General features: G+C 41.3%; 1 protein-coding gene across 1 annotated transcript in view; it reads left to right on the forward strand.

Annotated features, from left to right (window-relative positions):
• Window positions 1-830: 830 nt before the first annotated feature.
• shtn1 (shootin 1) overlaps window positions 831-25,865 on the forward strand; it is a 69,896-nt gene continuing 44,861 nt past the window's right edge. The window contains exons 1-4 of the mRNA XM_068002146.1: window positions 831-887; window positions 5,020-5,114; window positions 21,356-21,533; window positions 22,369-22,466. Coding sequence (XP_067858247.1) covers window positions 5,028-5,114; window positions 21,356-21,533; window positions 22,369-22,466 — 363 coding nt within the window. The 5' untranslated portion in view covers window positions 831-887; window positions 5,020-5,027. The remainder of the gene's footprint in view (window positions 888-5,019; window positions 5,115-21,355; window positions 21,534-22,368; window positions 22,467-25,865) is intronic.

Genomic DNA, 25,865 nt, shown 5'->3' on the forward strand with positions numbered 1-25,865 from the left:
AGTCAGCGTTTTCATGTGTCACATTTCCATTTCGCACAGTAAAGACTTCTCTGAATGATATTTTCAAATTAGGGGTACTTTTATGTTTTGAACCCATTGGAAAGAGAAACCAGTTCCCATACATAAATGCACATTGTGCTAACCAACTGCAGCATCTAGTTCCTTAAGACATTAACTTTCTAATTCTTTATTGGAGACAACTACAGTATTAGTCATTTTCAGTATTCACTGAATCTAGCTAAAAATAGCTGGTTTTAGACTATATTTTAATTTAGTTGTTGAGACCCTCCAATATTTTGGGGTGCCGTTATACTACAGATACTCTTCTGAGACGGGTATCTGCACATTATGATGTACAGTCGGCAGATCTGAGTTATATTGTTGACCACACTTCGCACTAATTTAGTGACTAAGGTGCTCCATTCACAGGTGGGACTCTGCATTCTCAGAATATTTAAAAGGTATAAAATGTGACTGATGTTAGGCTGCAAACAGGATGAAATTCAAGAGATATAAGTCTACCTGTTAAAGATTTCACCTCTCTACCTTTAGTGTTTTTGTGATGGGGGTGGGGGTTGAGTTCACTAAAGCTATAGTTAATTTTGTATTAGTGTGCACCAGAAACTGTTTTGCTTCAATGCATGACAGAATCACTGCATTCAAAATTGTGAACAGAAATATTTGCTGAAATTAGATTTGGTTCACACTTTTCCAAGTAAAACTGTTAAAACCTGTACAGCTGAGTGGTAAATTAATAATGATTAGCCTAAGCATCATCTTGTGATTGTTTGATATCATTTTGCTCCCTTTTCCCTTTTATGAACAGAATGCAAGATTGATTGAAGAAAAAAATAATGCTATCCAGCAAGTGAAGGAGTTTCAAAGAGGTGAGTCAATATTCCTGATATGTTCATATTAACTCTGAGTGCTACAGTAGTCACAACATGACAGTCAGCATTCTAAAATTCACAGCCTTAATGCAAGAATGTGAATTAGAAATTAGAAATAGAAAATGCTGCAAATACACACCAGGCCTGTCAGTAACTGAACGTGACACGAAAAGCTAATGTTTCAGCTTACAAGCCTTCAACAATGGGCCAAATGACCTTCTCTGCTGAAATTTCTATCATTCTGCAGGATAGAACCCATTTATGGAATTAACTGAAATGAAGATGGGAAGAGGAAACAATAGGTAAAGGTCAAGAGTATACATTTCCTAACTGCTTTCTCAAGTAATTAACTACCTTGAATGTAGTCTGTAAAAAAGGCTAATTGGTTATTTACATACTTCAATCACTTTCCCCACCCCCACCCCTTTCTGCAATAATCAGTAGTTCAAAGAAAGTTGATTCTACTACACATGTATTAATCACAACAGGATACAGACTGTTTTATATCACCTCAAAGTTTTATAACGGACCAGTGAGGTGTCACTGATGATGATGATTCATTTTGGTGTATTGCACTTTGAAATGTAAGCATAGGTCTATTTTAAACAAGTTAAAGAAAATGGGAGAGGAAGAATTGTAAAATGTATAGAAGAAGGATATTAAAAAGAATGCTGAAATTTTTAAACTAAAGTTGGAGTCAAAATTAGTTGAAAACTAAGATATCACACCACTGATGATCTACACAAGGAAAACCCTCAGATCCCAGCAGAATGCTGAGTGGCTGTAGTGGGAAGATTAATCCTGCACACCTTCTGGATGCACCCTAACTCCAGTTCAATTGGCAAATGGTGCTATATAATATTACATGATCAAATCACATAAAATGTGACATGGTGCCTGCCTCCTGGGTTTTTTTATATTGGTTTCCTGGACCTGCATATGTGCAAGCTCCCAGCTCCCCGCTAACTGTCCGTTTAAGTGGTGGCACAAATTTGATATTTTCTGTTGATTTTGGAAGAGAAAATAGAGATATCGCTCTAGTTCAGAGATTGGGGGAGGGGGTAAAAACATATTGGTGTCGCACTATAGCAGGAGCTATACCCAAGTCTAATTCAATCTGTATTTAATTTGAAGTTTCTTGATTCCAATGTCAAGTGCAAAATGTGGAAAATGTTCTATTTCCTAGCAACAGCAAATCATTTATGCAGCACCTTTAATGTCCCAAGGTGCATCAATAATGGAAAAAGGGAGAGGAACATGGATAAAGAAATTAGGATCTGAGATCAAAAGCTTGTTTGAAGAGTTTTAAGTAGGTTTTTGAAGGAGAGAGAGATGAAGAGGCAGAGGGATTTAGGGAGGGAGTTTCAGAGAAAGAGGCTGTGGCATTTCAAAGCTCTGCCGCCACCAGTGGTGGGCAAAGGGGGCACCGGAGGAATTCACAAAATGCCAGAGTCAGAAGACCGGAGGATGCAGGAGGAGGTTGCATAGATAGAGTGGAGTGCGGCTTGGAGGAATTTGAAGATAAGGGCGAGGATTTTAAAACTACTGTTAACCCAAATCCTAATGTGCATGAAAAAATCCAAAAGCTTAGTGGAAGAACAAAAGGGGGAGAAATCCTTAAGTGGAATACATATACCTTTTTGGTTTAGATGAATAGCTGCAATAAGTTTTGGAGGATCAGGTACAGCAGGATAGCAATTAAGGAAATTATGAAAGATTGGAAATGGGAGGGATAAACTATTACTTGCCCAAGTCACCATTACTTCCTTTTTTTGTTTACCAAACTGCAACCTTTAGCCTAAAATAAATATCTATCGATTTGTAAACAGGAAAATTACACTACCAGCAATGATGAGTAGACATGATCTAAGGGGATTCATGTTGGTCTATGGCAGCCAGGCTTGGCCATTTTATTGTTTAGCAACTAAGATAATTGGCAAAAGAACTAGAGGGGAGATGAGGAGAATTTATTTTAGGCAGCGAGTTGTCGTGATCTGGAATGCACTGCCTGAAAGGATGGTGGAAGCAGGTTTAATTTTCAAAAGGGAATTGGATATATTGTTGAGGAGGAAATATTTGTAGAGCTAAGGAGGAAAGAGCAGGGGAGTGGGACTAATTCGATAGCTCTACCAAAGAATGGGCTGATGGGCTGCCTTCTGTGCCGTACAATTCTATGATTCTAAATAAAATGGAGGTTACACAGAGCTCCACAGAAAAGGCCTCGAAATGGAATGATTTATGGAAAAAAAATGTTCCCCTAAAACATTAACAAAGAATTGTGAAGTACTCATGAATCCCAATATTTGGTGTTATTTCAGCATTGAAGTTCCCATTTAAACAGAAGCACCTGTGTCATATTCTGAGTTTGTAAAATGATACTTTAAGCAAACGTAGCTTGTTTCTGTCCTTTGTGATATCCTTATTTGCTGAATCATTAATCCATTCACCAAAGCATTCTGTATACTTCATCCTCTGCTTGATAACTAGTCCTTTGAAGTAAGATTCAGTTTTTGAACTTAGTTAATTATTTAGCAGGATTATTTAAAAATATTCAGTAAATTAACTATACTTGGGATTGAATCAAATGCACTTGAGCTGGTAGCACTTTTGTTTTAGGCAGCAATCTATTTTGTATCTATTCCGGGGTCGCTATATGTTTAGCCTTTCTTTGATATGAGCGTTTAGCATTTCTTTAATAGGAGGGATTGGATACTTGGAACATTTTGCTTGTCACTGTTTCCAGAATGAAGATTGGATAGTTTCAATATAATTCACATAACCAATATGCAATCAGCACAAAGTGTTTGCTGAGCTCTCAGAGCAGACAATAAGCAAGAATATTACTGAACTGCATCCTTTTCAAATAAATATATTTTTAAAATTCATATAACAATTCAGAAAGAGAAACCATAACAATGCAAACTTAAGGAGAGTTGAATGTGGTCTTGAAAGTATTTTGTTCAGCCTTCTGCTTGGGCTTACACAGGTGATGTGTTAAAGTTGATGTGAGCAGAAATCAGAAGTACAGTATTAAGAAATGACCATGGTCTATAATTAAGCTGGAAATGAAAAACAAAATCGACATTGGTCAAATTCCAACATCTCTGATTTGAGTTCCAGCTATTTTATAGTTCTAAATTATCTTGGGTTCTGTTCAGTTTTGATTTGTATTTAGGCATGAATACATATTGTGTGCAATTCCTGTTTACTGAGGCCAGTTTGTATGTGAAGCAGCTGCATTCTATACCCAATTACATGATTTCATAGATCTCTGAAAATTGGTTCTATTCACAGTCGGCAATAGAAAGCCTCAACACAATCATTTCTTTTCAATTGACGGTGGCAAGGTTGATGACAACATGACCATTGTGTTATAATAATAAGACCACCAAGGCATTTGTACTTTTCATCAAGGCGTTTCACAGAGTAGATACAATTTAATTCACTACACTGTCAGCAATGCTCACATTTGTCTGATACCATTATGCTGCCCGTCTCCACAGTTATAATCACTGTCCTAAGAGAAATGCTGTTAAATGACCTCCAGCAGTCAGAGAAACTCTCAATTAAGCCTGCCACTTTCAATGTGTCAGATTGTCTTATGCACTTGTACAATTTCGGTTCGAATCCTGTTTATTTACAATGCCTACCAGTAATTATACTTAACATGTCATTAACTGAGAAGGGGGCCCTGCCAAGGAGACTGCCAGAAACTGTGAAGGTTTCAGGGGGAGTTACTGGCAGTCAGCACCATCAGAGGCTTTTAGTCTCTGATGGGATGCTGTGGTAGTGATTATAATGCAAGTATCAAGCTCATCAAGTCATAATTAGATGCCACTCAAATGTGCCACTTGTAATAACAGTGTTGATTCATGTTTTCGCTGTGACAGCATCTGTTAATTAGTTAAGTGGCTTCAGTTGGCCTGTGTTTGCTGCAGTTTATGATTACCTCTGAAAATGTCAAGGTTACAGATGCTTTCTGGTCACTTTTTACCGTGGAAACTTTTATTTTAATATATTTTGAATTAGGTGATGTAAAGATTTTTTTTAAAGCTAATTGTTTAACTTGCTGTTAATTGGATGTTTTCTGTAAGTGAAATGATCACAGATGAATGCTTCTTTATTGCAGTTTCACAAATGGTGATTGAGGAAGTCAGTACAATACAAAACCACCTTGACATTGAGAAAAGTTGCCGTGAAAGTGCAGAAGTATTTGCTTCAAAGGTATATTATATATTGTACAGTATCTTACTCTAACCCCTCCTTTTCCAGGATCTCAAAACTGTGGAGCTCCTTACCTATCTCTGACATCCCTTCAAACTTCTAAGGACCAAGCTTGGTGTTACTTAACCACGACTTACTGACCCTCTCAGTTTACTCTCATCAACATTGGCAGTGCCGTATATTATCGATGTTGGGTCTTGGGCCTTCACCTAGGTTCCTCAATTTAAAAAATACTAATAAATTTTGCCGTATCCCTAAAGCACCTTTTCTAACAGAAACACTTAGAAGTAATAGAATCCTATACTGAGTGTTAACCATGTATATTGATGTGGTGGGAGCATTTAAAGTTGATTTAACATCTCAAATCATCATTCAGTTCCCAGAATTAGCTTGGAAAATATGATGCTCCATTTAATTAACTCCAATTTGATTTTAATGTGAATTTCAAATTTCCTAAAATAAAATATTTATTTTTTAAGTGCACTTGGATTGTACTAAATTACTTAAATTGGGTAATGCAACTATATTTTAACAGGAGTTGCCTCATCTAGATTTTTATTTTATTCCTTCTATTAATATATGAAATTTGAACTATAACTATTTCTTGCCTCAAACTTTCAGTGAGTTGGACTGCTGGCAGGTCCAGTGAAATTTCTGGCTCCTGGACTGACCAGTTTTCAGCTTGCGTACTGTGATGTTTAATACTTTATGGCTGTAAGAAAGCAATTGAATAGAAGGAGTAATAGTAACCCTAAATTGCTAAAACATAATTTTAAATTCAAAAAAATAAAAAGAATTAAATACTTGGCTTGTGCTCACCTTGTGGTCCCTTTTTTCATTTTACTGTCTCCTCTTCTTTCTTCTCTCTATCCTGAAGATATTTTTTTAAATTACCCTTTTATGACTAATGTAACCTATTTTACCTTATTCTAACCTTTCCCCCCTTAATTTTGTAAAGTTTAAAGTGGTTTACTTACCTTGTTTCTTGAAGCTCACGTTGTCCACTTTGAGATAGAAGCAGCTTTTGTATACATTGGCAGAGCTCCATGAAGTTTTTCACAGTGATTCAGAGGTTATTTGTTGCAAGGGAAGGGTTTGAGGAGAGATGCATATCTCCAGTGAGAGAATGTGGAAAGAAGTTAATAAAAGATCTCCGCCAAGATGGTGAAGTACGTGTTTTTGAATGGGCCCCGCAAAATTCATAAATAGTATTTTCCTCCCAACTGCAGGTTGATAAATGAAAAATACCAGTTCCAAAAATAAATGTTCATGTAACGGGAGGGAGAAGCTTATTGCCTTCATTGCCCATCTGCTTAGGGTATGGTTTTTTATATTGAAGGCCAAGAAATGAATAAAACTTTAGCTTAATTTTTTCTTCATTACATCTTTCTTTCTTTACCAAATCATACCTAGTGTTTTCAAGCATTTTAAATGTAGCACTTTTATCACATTCCTGCAAACTTGTTTCTTTTCTGTTCTCGCCAAGATAAGGGAACACAGTGCTGGAGATTGGAGCATTTTCCATTTCAGGCACCCATCATCAGTGTAAAGCATTCTTATACCCGGTATAACCCAGCTAGATGCAGAGTAAAGTTCCTCCACCCTGCCTTAATCTTGGAAGACCACCACTTACTGCACCAGTGTGACAATTTTTCTGTTTCGCACATCAGCCATCCTGTAGCCTCTCTGAGTGACATTGCCAATTAGTGCCAAGTTAGGGGCAGTTTTGTGCTGTAGGTACATGCCCACTGGCAACTGGATTGAGACAGACCAGCTCATTTCACAAACTGACAGCAGACAGAAGAGACTTCCACTTCATCAGTCTGGGTTGAATTTGAATGCAGATCCCAGAGGTGAAAGGCTCTGCAAACTAGAATAATAGTACAGTCCTTACAGAAGTTTTTGAATTCCAACAACCATTGTTCATACAAACATAAATAAAAGAGATGTAGCTAGTGCATCCATTCAGAAAGCATTACAAAATAGAAAGACCTATTTTGAGTCAATACTCACTCACTAGGTTTTCATTTCAGTTGTATCTGTGTTCGGCAATCTTACCATACTTGCTGACCATGACTAATGACATCAGCTAATCTATAACATACACTTTCTGCTTTCAAAGTTACCTCAGGAAAAGAGTTCATCCTATACACTGTTCTGATGTTTTCTATAAAAACAACAAATACTGGTCATTACTAAAAATGGTTTCTGGAGAATAGGGAGGAGCATTTCATTTTCAGTAATTTTCCATTGGTGAGGGCAAGGTTTATAAACTGCAATTTTGTTCAGGCCCAGTAAATAGCCAATCATTGTCAATCATAAAAAAAACTCTAGAAGTTGTAGGCACAGGTGAGTGCTGGGAGCTGTAGGCTGCTGGCTTTTGTCTCTTCAGCCAGCCATGATGGATTTTAGAACCGGGCATAGGAATTAAGAACATAAGAACATAAGAAATAGGAGCAGGAGTAGGCCATATGGCCCCTTGAGCCTGCTCCACCATTCAATAAGATCATGGCTGATCTTCAACCTCAACTCCACTTTACCGCCTGATCCCCATATCCCTTGATTCCCTTAGAGTCCAAAAATCTATTGATCTCAGCCTTGAATATACTCAACGACTGACATCCATAGCCCTCTGGGGTAGAGAATTCCAAAGATTCACATCCCTCTGAATGAAGAAATTTCTCCTCATCTCAGTGCTAAATGGCCAACCCCTTATCCTGAAACTACACCCCCTAGTTCTAGACTCTCCAGCCATGTGAAACAGTCTCTCAGCCCATCAAGCCCTCTCAGAATCTTATATGTTTCAATGAGATCGCCTCTTATTCTTCTACACTCCAGAGAGTATAGGCCCATTCTACTCAATCTCTCCTCATAGGACAACCCTCTCATCCTTTTCCAGACTCTTTTGTGTTCTCCTCACAGCTTACTTTCCCACCTAGCTTTGTATCATCAGCAGACTTGGATACATTACACTTGGTCCCATCATCTAGCATCTAAGTAATTGCTAGACGAAGAAAGACCAAGGTCCATATAGTTGCATGATACGACGATAATGGAATTGTTGACTAATCATGGCAATCAATCTCTATCACTTAGTCTACAATAGACCCAGACATCAGGTGAGGAAATCCCCACTGGTGGAGAGTTTTGGGAACCATTGGTCCAAAGCCAACTGTAACTGCCAAGTATGCGACACTTACTGCATGCCAAATCTCAAATTACTCATATACTGTATCCCAAAATATTATTTTCTGAAAGAAATCTAACTTGCTTTTGAATGAATCAATACTGTTTGCTTTCACTTTCTGCCTATGGAGCCTGTTCCGTAGATTTACCACATGCTCACTGGAATATTGGGCATGATTTTAGCATGGAGCCGGGAACCCATTGGGTGGGTAAATGTTCACGTGAGGAACCTGGAAGTCAAGTGAGTGTGTCACAACCTGCAGTCACAACTCAATTGAAAGTAATTATTTGTGCGTCCGAAGACCTGGGGAGGGGGGCGGCGGTGGCGGGACCTCAGAGAAGATCGGGGGGGCAGGGAGGTGATCAGATCATCAGTTGGACGAAGAGTCGGAGGTGGGGGATTGGGGGATCTACCATCGCTGGGTGTGGGGTGTACCATCGTGATTGGTGGGGGGGTGGGGGTCAGCCAGTCGCTGGGGTCCAATCGTGCCAGGTGAGCTTGTTGGGCCTGGATGAAGCACTGCTGCTCCCCTGGGCCCACAAGCAATGCGATAAAGGCATTCATCCCATGGATCCAGCCCCTTCTTGCCTGCTTTCACCTGACGAGAATCAGAAGCAATGGGAAACCCATGCGTAGAAACATAGAAAATAGGAGCAGGAGTAGGCCATTCAGCCCTTCGAGCCTGCTCCGCCATTCAATATTATCATGGCTGATCCTCTACCTCAATTCCATATTCTCGCTCTCTCCCCATACCCCTTGATTCCTTTTGTGAAGAAATCTATCGAGGCAGGTTAATTTAAATTAGTTTCAGCTTTAGAACCCACAAAAAATGAAATACCTCAATTATTTCAGTGAGGTACATTGCCCCTTTAACAATCCGCCTGTCGTCATTGAATGGGGACAGGACTTCTGGGTTTCACATGCGCGCGCGTCCAAACGCACCCGGAAGTGGGTGCCTTGGAGCCAGGTTGCGGTCCCACTATTATTTTTACCTCCCACCAGCCCCCAATACACCCACTCTTTGGGGTTAAAATTACCCTTAATGTTCTCTCAGATTAGTTTTGAATTTAAGCCCCTTCAAGCACAGGCTATGTCCTCTGGTTCTACTGTTCTAGACAAAGTGAAACAGCTTGTCATGGTCTAAATTATCGATGCTTTTTTTAGGATTCTAAAGAGAAATCATATCACCTCTCAACCTTCTCTTTTCCTGTGAAAGCACACCCAATCTACATAATCACTCCTCATAACCTAATCTCTCCATCTCTTCAATCATTCTGGTTGCTCTCTTCTGTATCGTTTCAATAACTGCAATATCCTTTTTGTATTGCGGCGACCAGAACTGTACATAATATTCTAAGTGCAGTCGCACCAATGATTTATACTGTGGCAGAATTACCTCAGTATTGACCTTTGAATACATTCCAATATCTGCATTCCAACATCTGATTTGCTTTACTCACTACCACCAATTGTTGCTTATTGTTGCGATAGCTTCAATTTATTACCAATCAGGACCCCCAAGTCTCTTCCATTTTTCATGCACATTATTTTCTTTCCATTTAAATAATAGTCCTTTCCTGTCCCCATGTGAAATACTTTGCATTTCTCTACATTTGATTTCATCTGCCACCTGCCTGCCCAATTCCCAAGTATATTCAAATTTTCCTATAGCATATTCTGTTCAGCCTTGGAGTCTACCACCTTTATTAGCTTTGTATCATCTGCTAATTTAGCAGTTGTGCTTGTGATTCCTAGCTTCAGATTATTTATGAAGATATTAATTAAAAGAGGTCCCAAAACAGATCCCTGTGGGACCCCACTGGCAACATTAGTCCACGCTGATGACATTCGCTGTACCACCATCCTCTGGGTTTTATTGGTCAACTAGTTATGTATCCATTGTAAAATATTTCCACTGATTCCAGCTTTTTTTATTTTCAGTACCATCCTTTCTAGAGAAACTGTATCACAGGCCTTACTGAGATCCAAGTACGCCACATCCACTGTCTTATCCCTATCAAACTCCTTTGTCACACCATCAAACAAAACCAGTAAGTTAGATTGACAAGATCTCTCCTTCATGAATATTTGCAATGCACCCTCATTCCTTTGGACCTTGGAGCACTACCATGATCTCCAGCCTACATGTACACATGCAATAAAGAAATAACTTGCATATATGTAGCATCTTATCACATCTTTAGGATGTCCCAAAGTACTTTACATCCAATGAGTTACTTTTTGAAGTGTAGTCATTGTCATTTTGTAGGCACTGCTAATGCAGTACATAATGCCGACTATACCTAAATATGTGTGGTAGTAGTCTAAGATATGAAGAAAGGTGGAGTACCCAGATTGTACATAGAATTTATAGCACAGAAACAGGCCATTTGGTCCAACCAATGCTCCACACGAGCCTCCTCCCACTCTATTTCCTTCATCTCACCCATATCCTTCTATTCCTTTCTCCCTCATGTAACTATCTAGCTTCCCCTTAAGTGTATCTATGCTATTCGCCTCAACTACTCCATGTGGTAGAGAGTTCCACATTCTAACCACTCTGAGTAAAGAAGTTTCTTCTGAATTCCTTATTGGATTTTTCAGTGACTATCTTATATTTATGGCCCCTAGTTTTGGACTCCCCCACAAGTGGAAACATCTTCTCTACATCTACCTTATCGAACCCCTTCATAATTTAAAGACCTCTATCAGGTCACCTCCCAGTCTTCCCTTTTCTAGAGAAAAGAACACCAGCCTGTTCAGTCTTACTACATATTGCTAGTTTTTTTTTTATTCGTTCATAGGATGTGGGCGTTGCTGGCGAGGCCGGCATTTATTGCCCATCCCGAATTGCCCTTGAGAAGGTGGTGGTGAGCCGCCTTCTTGAACCACTGCAGTCCGTGTGGTGAAGGTTCTCCCACAGTGCTGTTAAGTAGGGAGTTCCAGGAATTTGACCCAGCGACAATGAAGGAACGGCTATATATTTCCAAACCGAGGTGATGTGTGACTTGGAGGGGAACGTGCAGGTGCTGTTGTTCCCATGTGCCTGCTACCCTTGTCCTTCTAGGAGGTTGTGGGTTTGGGAGGTGCTGTCGAAGAAGCCTTAGCGAGTTGCTGCAGTGCATCCTGTAGATGCTACACACTGCAGCCACGGTGCGCCAGTAGTGAAGAGAATGAATGTTTACAGTGGTGGATGGGGTGCCAATCAAGCGGGCTGCTTTGTCCTGGATGGTGTCGAGCTTCTTGAGTGTTGTTGGAGCTGCACTCATCCAGGCAAGTAGAGAGTATTCCATCACACTCCTGACTTGTGCCTTGTAGATGGTGGAAAGGCTTTGGGGAATCAGGAGGTGAGTCATTCACCACAGAATACCCAGCCTCTGAACTGCTCTTGTAGCCACAGTATTTATGTGGCTGGTCCATTTAAGTTTCTGGTCAATGGTGACCCCCAGGATGTTGATGGTGAGGGATTCAGCGATGGTAATGCCTTTGAATGTCAAGGGGAGATGGTTAGACTTTCTCTTGCTGGAGATGGTCATTGCCTGGCACTTGTCTGGTGCGAATGTTCCTTGCCACTTATCAGCCCAAGCTTGGATGTTGTCCATGTCTTGCCTCATGCGGGCACGGACTGCTTCATTATCTGAGGGGTTGCGAATAGAACTGAACACGGTGCAATCATCAGTGAACATCCCCATTTCTGACCATATGATGGAGGGAAGGTCATTGATGAAGCAGCTGAAGATGGTTGGGCCTAGGACACTGCCCTGAGGAACTCCTGCAGCAATGTCCTGGGGCTGAGATGATTGGCCTCCAACAACCACTACCATCTTCCTTTGTGCTAGGTATGACTCCAGCCACTGGAGAGTTTTCCCCCTGATTCCCATTGACTTCAATTTTACTAGGGCTCCTTGGTGCCACACTCGGTCAAATTATGCCTTGAGGTCAAAGGCAGAAACTCTCACCTCACCTCTGGAATTCAGCTCTTTTGTCCATATTTGGACCAAGGCTGTAATGAGGTCTGGCTGAATGGTCCTGGCGGAACCCAAACTGAGTATCGGTGAGCAGGTGATTGGTGAGTAAGTGCCGCTTGATAGCACTGTCGACAACACCTTCCATCACTTTGCTGATGATTGAGAGTAGACTGATGGGGCGGTAACTGATCGGATTGGATTTGTCCTGCTTTTTGTGGACAGGACATACCTGGGCAATTTTCCACATTGTTGGGTAAATGCCAGTGTTGTAGCTGTACTGGAACAGCTTGGCTAGAGGCACGGCTTGTTCTGGAGCACAGATCTTCAGCACTACAGCCGGGATGTTGTCGGGGCCCATAGCCTTTGAATATTACTAAATAACATGAGTACAGGAGTCCAAGGAGTCAGACATGATGATAAATAAGTATAATAATGAACATAAGAAATAAGAGCAGGAGTAGGCCATATGACCCCTCGAGCCTGCTCCAGTATTGATTTGCATCATCATTGCAATGAATAATGGATTGCAGGATGATATGTTGGCTCTCAGTTAGAATGGAGCTATACTGCATTAGTTTACTGTGAGATTACCATCATCTAGCACAGTGAACAATGGTATGTGCTGGCAGTCCATACTTCCTTTTAGTGCTGTGATTGCAATCATAGTGACATGCATGCAGAACAAAAAATCAATGTCTAACTCTACTGTGCCTTTCTGGGAATGCTTAATTCAGAGACTAGATGTAAATGTAAAACAACATTTCATTTTATCGAGTTACATTGAAAATACAGCACAAAAACAGGTCATTCGGTCCAACAGATCTATGACACGCGCCTCCTCCCTCCCTACATCATCTAACCCTATCAGCATATCCTTCTATTGCTTTCTCCCTCATGTGCTTATCTAGCTTTCCCTTAAATACTTCCATGCTATTTGCCTCAACTACTCCTTGTGATAGCACGTTCCGTATACTTACCACTCTTTGGATAAATGTTTTACATTTACACCTAGTCTCTGAATCAAGCATTCCCAGAAAGACACAGTAGAGTTAGATGTTGATTTTTTTGTTCTGCATGCATGTCACTATGATTGCAAACACAGCACTAAAAGAAGTATGGATTGCTAGCACATACAATTTCCAAGCATCCCTCACTTTAATGAGCACAAAAAGTCACCAAAAAATATCCATTTAGAAAGAACAGACAAGGTAGACCTAATTGGACTTGGCTAACTTTATTCATTTTTGCAGTATAAATTATTCTAAAAGTTGTGTAATTAAAATGATTGTCTCTGGTGCAGTTTACCAGAACTTCAAACTCACAGTATGAATGCAATACCCAGAATTTTAAATAGCTTTTAAAAAAAAAAAGACTTCTACAGAAAATTGAAAATAAATTGCTGCATGAGAAACATTGCTTTTTACCGTGCGGACTATAAGCAAGAGTTTGTAACTATGACTCATTAATGATGACCTCTGCACCCAGTTGCTGATGAATTTTAAAAAGTCTGTAATTTTACCAAGTCTGCTTCATCAGAGATGCATTATTTTCTGTGTAATTTTTATCTCTGGTATGTTCTGCTGATTACATATGAATGCACTCTAGGTTACTCATCAGTAAATGGATTGAAGCAATTGCAAGGGCAAATTTCATTAATAATATATGCCATTTCTGAGCTTTTTTTTCAGATATTGTAGAAATCATACCTTCCAGAAGCTAGATTTGATGTATTAACTGCATATTTTCCCAAAGAGTTAACTCAGCTCTTTGATTGTAATGATATAGCACAACCTATTAACATGTCTTCACAATATAATTATTTGGAATTAATTCAAATGTTATCAAGGAAAATGATGAAAAGGTACAGGGTTATTATACTACCCTGAAAATTGTGCTTTTTTTTTAGCATTTTATGCATTTAGAAACTGTCATGTCAACATGCTGACTTTAAACCTGAATAGATTTGCAAACAAATCCCTAGCAGACAAATTTATCATGAGACAAATTGTTTAATATTGATATCAATTGTAGTATTCGAGAATCATAATTATACTGCAGCCAGTTTGTCATTTAAAGAAACTTACTATGTTTTCAGTTTAAAAAACTGCTTTTGGTAGGATAAAGTAATTTAGAAATGGAACCTTAATTGTGTTATAGTACTTTATTGTGACTGTTCTCTCCATTGCCATGAGTCTCTGCAAAAGCTGAATTTTCTTTCTATAACATGAGCCCAGTTTTATTGCTTTTCTTTAACTTTGTCTCAGAAATTATTCTCAACATCTAACTGGATGGCATTTATCACCCCCAATGAGAACATAAATATTATTGGAACTTTAATGTTTCAAAATGTCTTACTTCCTAAATTAAGTATATTAAAAAATGTGTATATATGCACTTCTTGTAAATCTAGCATTTTTTTCAGGTCATGCCTATTTCTGACTCTGCTTTCTGCCATACTAATGTACTTATTGATTTTACTTATCTCTAATTGAGAACTTCAAACTTAGTCTCCAAGGTAGGTGAAGCTGTGCCTATTACTGCTGAGACCTAGTAGGTGTGTTTACAGACCAGGTAGTGCTGTGGTATGAGGAGCAAGTTGTCAAAGGTAGATTGGGAAATTAAATTAAAGGGTTTGACAGTTGAAAAGCAATGGCAAACATTAAAGAAATATTTCAATATTCTCAACAAGTACTCATTCCATTGAGAAATAAAAACTCCACAGGAAAAGTGATCCACCCATGGCTAACTAAAGAAGTTAAACAGAGTATTAAATTGAAAGAAGAGGCCTATAATGTTGCCATAAAGAGTAATAAGTTTGGGGATTGGGAGAGTTTTAGAACCCAATAAAGGACGACCAAAAAATTGATAAAAAGGGAGAAGATAGACTTTGAAAGTAAACTAGCAAGAAATATGAAAACGGAATATTTTCGAAATGGTGAGAAACTATTAAATGTTAGTGTTCAGAGAGACTTGGGTGCCCTCGTACAAGAAGCACAAAAAGTTAACATGCAGATACAGAGGCAATTAGGAAAGCAAATGGCATATTGGCCTTTATTGCAAGGGGGTTGGAGTACTAGAGTAAGGAAGTTGTACAGGGCTTTAGTGAGATCTCACCTGGAGTACTGCTCCTTATCTAAGGAAGGACATACTTGCCTTGGAGGCAGTACAATGGAGTTCACTGGATTAATTCCTGGGATGAGAGGGTTGTCCTATGAGGAGAGGTTGAGTAGAATGGACCTATCCTCCTTGAAGTTTAGAAGAATGAGAGGTGATCTCATTGAAACAAAAAAAATTCTGAGGGGGCTTGACAGGGTAGATGCTGAGAGATTGTTTCCCCTGACTAGAGAGTCTAGATCTAGGGCGCATAGTTGCAGGATAAGGGGTCGGTCATTCAATACTGAGATGAGGAAGAATTTCTTCACGCAGAGGGTTGTGTATCTTTGGAATTCTCTACCCCTGAGGGCTGTGGATACTGAGTCATTAAATATATTCACGGGTGAGATGGATAGATTTTTGGACTCTAGGGGAATCAAGGGATATTGGGATCGGGCGGGAAAGTGGAGTTGAGGTCGAAGATCAGCCATGCTCTGATTGAATGGTGGAGCAGGCTCGAGGGGCCGTATGGCCTACTCCTGCTCCTATTTCTTATGTTCTTAAACTGAATGATAAATTTGAATAGATTTTCAACTAAATTATAAATGTACACTGTTAATCGTTTTACTTCAGAAATGATCCAACCAAGACTTTCCATCAGCCATGTTTTGTTGAGGATTAGAAAATGTGCAAACATTATGACCACTATGAGACAGAGCTAGATGCACAGAAAAAAAGAGATATAGACATGTGTAGGAACCAATCAAAAAACACTTAATTAAATGTTTGCAGAGATCATTTAGAAACGTACAAACTATTGCATCCAGACCCAGGACCCCCCCACCCTCTGCCACCTAGGTACTGTCAAATCTGTGTCTTCCCTTCCCCACATTTCTGACAGACCCCGGGAATCCATCAGTGAGCTAAACCCCACATTCCACCCCCAATTCTGCCAAACCTCAAGTTCCCTCTCCACTGTGATACCAAACCACGTAATTCCTCCCCTCCCATGTTGCCAAACTCCAAGACCCAACTGCAGTATTGCCAAACTGCAGAACCACCCCAACATTGTTAACGAAGTTCAGGACAGCCTCCAATGCAGTTAAACCAACACCTGAAACAGATGATCAGGTCATTTATTTCATTGCTGTTTGTGGGAGCTAATGGCACTATTTGAAGAAGAGCAGGGGAGTACTTCCAATATCCTGGCCAACAATTATCCCTCAACCAACACCACAAAAAAGCAGATTAACCAGTCATTTATAACATTACTCTTTGTGGGGCTTGGCTTTGCTGAAACTGTCTGCTGTGTTTTCCTACATCACAACAGTGACTCACTTCAAAAGTACTTCATTGGTTGTGAAGCACGTTGGAACGTCCTGAGGTCCTAAAAGGCACTATATCAATGCAAGTCTTGTTTTTCTTTTTAAACACCATTTTGCTCTCCAGTATTGCTATTTACCACTGACAACCAGTATTTTTTGTACAAAATCTTGTTATTCTAATGGTATTTTGACTGTAGGTGGTGCGGTCAGAGTAACGTTATGTGACTCATTAAGTTAAATGGCAACCCACCAAATGTTATGTGATTGTCAATCAACTGATCTTAATCCTCTTCTGTGAAATCTCAGTATGATTCCTAACTACATCTATCAGGTGGCTCTGCAGCAAATCTTACCTTTGAGAACAGTGGACATGTTGATGTAGTTGAATAAAATTAAGCTCACATAATCTCCAGGAGGCAAAATTAAATTGCAAAGGGAAATGAAAAACAGGTACCAAACTCTGTGACCTGCAAAGAGAATAAAGTTTCCCAACTTAAGAAGCACACCAAAGGAGCAGTACGCCCGCATAACAATTGTCATATACCTCTGGGACGGGCTGCAAGAAAAGTAAATGAAAAGCTGCAAAAGCAGACAAACAACTGACGCCAAACCTGATTTCATAGAATTACATAGAAATTACAACGTGGAAACAAGATGTTCAGCTCAACCAGTCCATGTTTTGTTTATCCTCCACACGAACAGTCGTTCTGCATACCCACCCTGCTCCCATATCTCTTTATTCCCCTTTCTTTCAACCACCTCGCTAACCTATTCTTAAATATTGACATGGTCTCTGCTTCAATAACTAATTCCAGTAGTGCTTTCCACAGTGACACAATCCTCTGTATAAAGAGAAACTTTCTCTCAAATCACTTGTATTTAATTTTATATCTATGTTCCCTCGTTCAATTATCCCCTACCCTCTAATCTTGCTTCATCTGAAGACTACATTTGATCTTGATTTGGTTTGTGCAATGTCACAGGAGATGATTAGTAGATATTAAATATAAAAGCCTCTCACTAATGGTTTTCATAGAATAATGAATAGAATAGTGGAATTTGATGCCCAAAGCATCAGTAGATATCCCAGATACTAAAATAATTCTAATAAAACCAGAATTTGACTTGCCATCATAAATCAGTGGGCCTACTTAGAACAATAGCATTATTATTGTACAATCTTGTATCCCCTGATTTACTGTGAATGACATAATGGATAGAGATAATGGGCCCGATTTTACCAGGGGTGCGGGTTGGCAGCGGGTGGTCAGTCGGGCTCGAGGAAAACGCGCCGTCCAAATTGAGTGCGTTGCGCGCGCGATCGCGGGATGATTGATGTAATTAGCCGGCAGTTACGGGTTCCGCGCTTTTCAGCTGCGTGCCGGCGGCCTGCGCATGCGCATTGACGTCTGAGCGATGGTGACGCTCTATTTAAAGGGGCAGTCCACCAAAGCCCCTCCAGCGACAAACTATACTCCATGAAGGATGGAGGAGCACAGGGGTAAGGCTGCTCCCCGTTTCACGGACCACGCCCTCCAGGTGCTGCTGGATGGGGTCCGCATGAGGAGGGAGACGCTGTTCCCCACAGATGGAAGGAGGTGCCCTGCCAGCGCCACCAAGAGGGCATGGGAGGAGGTGGCCGCTGAGGTCACAAGCAGGGGAAACACCACCCACACTTGGATTCAGTGCCGCAAGAGATTCAATGACCCCACCAGGTCCGGGAAAGTGAGTACACTAACGCACTCTGCGTCACTCCGTCTTCCACATCACCTCAAACACCTCACAACCCCATCTCCACTGACAGCACTGCGCTCCCGCACCAATCCTCACAGCTACCCAACTATCATCCTCACAGTGCCTGCACGTACCCACCGTCCCTGTCCCCACTCGACCACTACTACACACCCCAATGCCCATACAATGGGACGGCCATGTGGCACACGCATCCTCCCATCCATCTGGCACACGCTCAACCCACTCACACCAATGCTTGAAGCGTCTCACATTGTAATCATCACTCAATAACGTTTTTGTGTTTTGCCCTCACAGGAGAAGAGGGCCAGGAACGCACGCGATAGGGCACGCACCGGAGGGGGCCCGCCACACGAGGTGGCCCTGACAGACGCCGAGGTCGAGGCACTGGAGATCAGCCGCACGCTGCATTGCCTGTCGATGGCGGATGGCGAGTCTGGTTCTGGCGAAACGGCCGGTAAGGGAAAGCTGGCACTCATCACTCATGATCGCGAATGATCTTAGCATCACATGGCATATGCCGCACCGCCACATTTGGTCACATGCCTGATATTTCCCTCTGTTCTCTTGCAGGACCGTCTGCGATCGACGTTTCGGTTGAGGGCGATTCCTCAGAGGACATGCCCGTCTCTGAGGGTGCATCGTCACACATGAGCCTTGCATCCACCAGCGCAGATACACACACCTCGGTGGGTCCCCCCCCCTCAGTTAGTTGGGATTGCACATGGTGAGTCACCGCGCACACGTGAGCATGAGCAGACCCTGGTGGCAGGGTCAGCCGCGGAGGGTCCGCGTCGGTGGGAGCACTCTTCTCCAGGCTCTGCTCAGCCGGACCCAGATGCTGAACCCAGGGGGCCACCAGTCAAAAGGAGAGTCGTCGAGGGGCACCAGCACATTGCTGAGGTACTGGGAGAGGTGCCATGCGCACTCTCCACAATCGCACGGAGGATGGAGGAGTCCAACTCCTGCATGAGGGGAATGGTGGCACAGGTGCAGGAGGGTATTGCCGAGATAGTGTCGCAGGGATGTGAAGGCATCTCTGAGATAGTGTCACGGGTAGGTGTGGGAACGTCTGCGGTGGAGGACAGGCTAGCCTCCCTCGAGCGTCACGCACAGCTCACCAATGAGTCCATCCAGGCCCTCACAACGGCTGTTCGGATTCAGGGTGAGCAACATTCTGCCGCCATCAACAGGTTGACAGATACATTGGAGGTGGCCTTGCAAGGTCTCACCCACGTCATCCAAACTGCCGTCCAGCAGGGTGGAAGGGGTGACGTGGGCCTTGGCCATGAGAGGGAAGATGGTGAACGGGGAAATGGAAGTGTGGATGCTACTCAAGGCGCCCCCACGTCTCACCCGTTGCCCCCCTCTCAACCATCCTCTCCAGGTGGCCGAGTCTGCCCCTGCACAGGTGCAGGAGGAGCAGTCTGTGGAGGTGCCCTCACGGGCACCGAAACCCAGGGGGCGTCGGCCCAAAGCATCTACCTGGTCAGGGCACGAACAGGAGCAACCTGCCACCACCTCTGCTGGAGCCACAGGGGTAGCACCACGTAGGGGGTCCCGAAAACGAAAGCCTAAAGTTCCGTGTATTTGTTTTTTTTTAATTTCCACTCTTTGAATGTCACCACAAAATAAACTCACTTTTTCTCACCAATGCTGCCACCTCTTGTCCATAATTCTGCGGCTTGTGCAATATGTCCCTTCCATGCGCCTCATCATGACGACGACCACCCCGTCCCACCCATTGGGCATAATACAGTGGGTGCAGGTGTACAGGCACCACTCTTCTGTGGAGGGAGCCTGTACGGACCCTCATCTGTGCACGTTATGACATGTGAACGCCTCACACAGTGTGATGTTAGGAGAACCGTTGGCATATGAGTGCCTCCCTGGCCTGACGAGCACGCAGGTGAGCCGGTGTTCGGCGCATGGGTCGTTCCTCCTCCTCTCCCTCTCCCTCTTCCTCCTCCTCCTCTTCCTTCTCCTCCTCCTCCTCCTCATTGTCGTCCTCAATGTGGGTGGCGGGTGTGCATGGGGCCTCCTCCAGCGGCACCCCTCTCTGTAGTGCCATGTTATGCAGGGCACAGCAGACAACTATAATTCGTCCCACTCTGAATGGCGTGTATTGGAGTGCTCCCCCGGAACGATCAAGGCACCTGAAGCGCATCTTGAGCAGCCCTATAGCCTGCTCAATTGTAGACCTGGTAGCAATGTGGCTGTCATTATACCGACGCTGTGGCTCGGTAATGGGGTTCCTCAGAGGTGTCATAAGCCACGTGTGCAGGGGATATCCGAGGAATGGAGAGTTTGGGTGGAGGAATTTGAAGTGCTGTAGGAGGTTACAGATGTGTATATTTTATGTATGTAATTCCAATTCCATATGCTCGCCTCTAACTCCTCCTCCCAACCCAGGCACGGTTTCCCTATCCCAGGCTCCTGGTGAGCTTCTTCTCCTTCACTGGTTTCCCAGTACTAAACTGAGAAACCAGCAATTTAAAAAAACAATGCTATATTCTATAAACCACTGCATTTTCTTTATCTATCCTCTTTTATTTTCTTGAAAGAATTCTATAAGATTGGTCAAGTATATTTTTAGAAATCAGTGCTGACTGATCCTGATTAATTTATGTTTCTCCAAGTGTTTCATGATTTCATACCGCATTATGGAATCAAATAGTTTATCAACAACTGAAATAAGACTAATGGCATATAATTTTCTGGTTCATTCCTGTTTCCTGAGCAACACCATAGGAGATCTGATAGTAATGCATGAAAACTTTAAGCTGAATATTGATCCTTTCACAGAATGAATTCATTCTACACTTAGAAAAAAAGTATCTTTGGGAGGAAAATTACTTTGAAGATCAGTGTTTTGTAAAATTGTGTTCACTTTTGCAAAAATTCTCACTTTTTCAGTTGAACAAAGACAACAAGTCTCTTAAAAGAATCAGCATGTTGTGTATGGCTAAACTGGGAATAGAGACTATATCTGAAGAGCTATCTTTGGATGAAGATTCAGCAGCTGATGTGACAAATATACCATTAGACAAAGATGGCAGATGTTCCTCTGTTGAATGCCAACAGCAAATCCAAGGTGAGGTATTGTAAAGAAAGTGGTGTTTTATTAAAAATAGAGAAATCCGAAATCCACCCATGCACTCTCTTGAAATTTTAAAAATTAGTGACCCTATGTTTTAATATTGTCTTAGTTCTTGGAAAGTATTTTATATATTTGTGATCATAGTTTATATCTTAATGGTGTTTAGTTTTTCATCTTTGTATCAACATAAGCTGCATGCTATACTTCATTTGTGAAAACTAAAATGAATCTAGATCAATTATCTGAGACCACTTCAGGGACTTATTCTCACATTACATTGGCTTCTCATTTGCTGCTGTATAACTGCAACTAATATAGTCTTAAAAAGTTTCCAGGAGTTCCATTAAGATAATTTAAAACTTTGTTTTTAAATCGCTTTAATGTTAAGCAGTGAGCCCTTTATTAACAAAATTAAATCAGAATTTGGATGCTGCTGCACAGAGCACAAAGCCCCATTTTCTGTGGCCAAACAGCAATATGGAGCTGGTGATGTAACTTGACTGTTCCAGTTCCACATTACTGAATAGTTACTAATCTCTAACTGGTATGTGTGATGTACTCTTTATTTTCAAAAACAACTGGTGCAGGAATAATTAAATTTACCATGGTGAAGTAAGTAGTGCTCTTGGTTTGGGTTAAAGCCATTCAATAGAATTGTACTCTGGATCTGACCCACATATACCCAACCTGTAAATGTGCAATGCTAACACTGTTCCATTCCTCTGTACTGAGATCCCTCATCCTGACAAGTGCAAAGGTTCACCAAAAAATTATAAAATGAGAAAAGAAAGCTGCCATTTATGTGACCTAAAATACTTCTGAAACACAGAGCTTCGAGACAAACTGACATCAACACTGGAAGGGAAGAAGCAGCTATCTTTTCATTTGGAAAATCTGAGAGGTCATTGGGAAGACTTGACTGATAAAGTAAGTATCGGATGCAAAAGAAGAATTTTTATTGTCAAATAATGAAAGATACTTGAAATAATTGTGTTCTTAATTTGATTAGTGGATTTTATTCTGGATTTTATTAGCTGACTAGTGTTAGCCACAGTTAAGTGGTAGCACTCTTGCCTCAATCAGAAAGTCATGGGTTCAAACCCCACTCCAGAGACTTGAGCACATAATCTAAGCTGACACTTCAGTGCAGCACTGAGGGAGTGCTGCACTGTCGGAAGTGCAGTCTTTCGTTAAACCAAGGCCCCATCTGCCCTCTCAGGTGGACGTGAAAGATCCTATGGCATTTTTCGATGAAGAGCAGGGGAATTCTTCCAGTGCTCTGGCCAATATTTATCCCTCAACGAACATCACTAAAAACAGATTATCTGGTCATGTATCTCATTGCTCTTTGTTGGGACCTTGCTGTGTGCAAATTGGCATTTGCATTTCTCTACATTACAACAGTGACTATACTTCAAAAGTATTTAATTGGCAGTAAAGCTCTTCAGGATGTCCTGAGGTTGTGAAAGGTGCTATATAAATGCAAGTCCTTCATGCAAATACGGTAGCATTTACCAATTTAGTGTATCAATAGCATGACAGAAATAGATGTCAGTGTAATTGTCTGCAGACAAAAATGTGGTTAGATTAATAGAAGAATCTATTCTTTTGATCCGACAATAAAAAGTACTAAATGTCATCATTTGCATATTTTGACTGTGAAGGATTCTGTAACATCAAGTCTTTCATAATATTTTGATGCATTCTCTTCAGTTTTTTTCTGAATGTGGTTTCCTCTTGTTAATATTGCAATCCTGCCATAAATTCAGCTTTGTGTCTTTAAAATGAGTTTGAGATATACATAGCTAGTGAAAATATTGATGTTATTGACATCTCAGGAACATGGCTGTGAACAGAAGATGAACAAGAGACAGAGCTAAGAGGATATTGAATGTTTCTTAAAGGCAGACTATTTAAGCTAGATAGAGTGCTGGCCTCATTGATCAGATGATAACCATCAAAAAGGTGGGTAAAACAGCAGGAGGGAAAATGGCCGAAGAAATATGGGTAGAAAAGAGTAATGAAAAGAGCAACAAAAGTAGTAATCTGCTCAAAGTAAGCAAGTATTGTAGTAAAATAAAAACGGAAAATGTTGGCTATAAAAGGGCAGGTCAGTCAGCACCTGAAAGATAAAGATAGGTTAATGTTTCAGCAGACTAGTATATGGTGAGTTTTTAAAAAATAAATAAATTGACTGTGAATCTGTAATACATGGAGAAGTTAGTTAAGTGTGTGTCTGCATTTAAAAAAAATCAAGGAAATGTGTGGTCATCATTTTAGATCCAAGAAAGACATGGCAAGTGTTCAGGAGAATTTAGGAGGCATGGTTAGTAAGTTTGCAGATGACACCAAGATTGGTGGCATTGTGGACAGTGAAGAAGGTTATTTAGGATTGCAACGGGATCTTGATAAATTGGGCCAGTGGGCCGATGAATGGCAGATGGAGTTTAATTTAGATCAATGTGAGGTGATGCATTTTGGTAGATCGAATCGGGTCAGGACCTACTCCGTTAATGGTAGGGCGTTGGGGAGAGTTATAGAACAAAGAGATCTAGGAGTACAGGTTCATAGCTCCTTGAAAGTGGAATCACAGGTGGATAGGGTGGTGAAGAAGACATTCAGCATGCTTGGTTTCATTGGTCAGAACATTGAATACAGGAGTTGTGATGTCTTGTTGAAGTTGTACAAGACATTAGTAAGGCCACACTTGGAATACTGTGTACAGTTCTGGTCACCCTATTATAGAAAGGATATTATTAAACTAGAAAGAGTGCAGAAAAGATTTACTAGGATGCTACCGGGACTTGATGGTTTGACTTATAGGGAGAGGTTGGATAGACTGAGACTTTTTTCCCTGGAGAGTAGGAGGTTTAGGGGTGATCTTATAGAAGTCTATAAAATAATGAGGGGCATAGATAAGGTAGATAGTCAAAATCTTTTCCCAAAGGTAGGGGAGTCTATAACGAGGGGACATAGATTTAAGGTGAGAGGGGAGAGATACAAAAGGGTCCAGAGGGGCAATTTTTTCACTCAAAGGGTGGTGAGTGTCTGGAACGAGCTGCCAGAGGCAGTAGTAGAGGCGGGTACAATTTTGTCTTTTAAAAAGCATTTGGACAGTTACATGGGTAAGATGGGTATAGAGGGATATGGGCCAAGTGCAGGCAATTGGGACTAGCTTAGTGGTATAAACTGGGCGACATGGACATGTTGGGCCGAAGGGCCTGTTTCCATGTTGTAAACTTGTATGATTCTATAAGTGACTAGGAACTGTGGGGGAACAAAGGGATTTGTGTGTCAACGTACACAAATCACTAAAAGCTAGTGCACAGGTACAAAAAGTAATCATAGAGGCTAATGGAATTTTTTCATTTATCTCGAGGGGGCTGGAATACAAAGGAGATGAAGTTATGCTTCAGTTATACAGAGCCTTGGTCAGATCCCATCTGGAGTACGGGGTTTAGTTTTGGGCACCACACTTCAGGAAGGATATATTGGCCTTGGAGTGGTTACAGCACAGATTCACTAGAATGATACTGAGGCTTAAAGGTTAAATTATGAGGGCAGATTACACAAACTTGGCCTGTATTCCCTTGAGGAGTTTAAAATGGTAAAGGGATTTGATACAGAGAAACAATTTCCTCTGGTGGGGGAATCCAGAACAAGGGAATGCAATCTTAAAATTAGAGCTAGACAATTTAGGTGTGAAATCAGGAAGCACTTTTTCACACAAAGAGTAGCGGAAATATGGAACTCTCTTCCCCAAAAGGCTGTAGATGCTGGGTCAATTGCAATGTTCAAGACTGAGATTAATAGATTTTTGTTAGTTAAGGGTATCAAGGTGGGATATGGAACAAAGGTGGGTAAATGGAGTTGACAGAGATATTTGAATCATCCACCGCTACAGGTGAGGTGCCTGAAGATTGGAGGGTCGCAAATGTTGTGCCTTTGTTTAAGAAGGGCGGCAGGGAAAAGCCTGGGAACTACAGACCGGTGAGCCTGACATCTGTAGTGGGTAAGTTGTTAGAGGGTATTCTGAGAGACAGGATCGACGGGCATTTGGAGAGGCAGGGACTGATTAGGAACAGTCAGCATGGTTTTGTGAGAGGAAAATCATGTCTCACGAATTTGATTGAGTTTTTTGAAGGGGTAACCAAGAAGATAGATGAGGGCTGTGCAGTAGACGTGGTCTACATGGACTTTAGCAAAGCCTTTGACAAGGTACCGCATGGTAGGTTGTTACGTAAGGTTAAATCTCACGGGATCCAAGGTGAGGTAGCCAATTGGATACAACATTGGCTTGACGACAGAAGACAGAGGGTGGTTGTA

The sequence above is a fragment of the Heptranchias perlo genome, chromosome 21 (genome assembly GCF_035084215.1).
Source record: "Heptranchias perlo isolate sHepPer1 chromosome 21, sHepPer1.hap1, whole genome shotgun sequence".
NCBI classification, from domain to species: Eukaryota; Metazoa; Chordata; class Chondrichthyes; order Hexanchiformes; family Hexanchidae; genus Heptranchias; species Heptranchias perlo.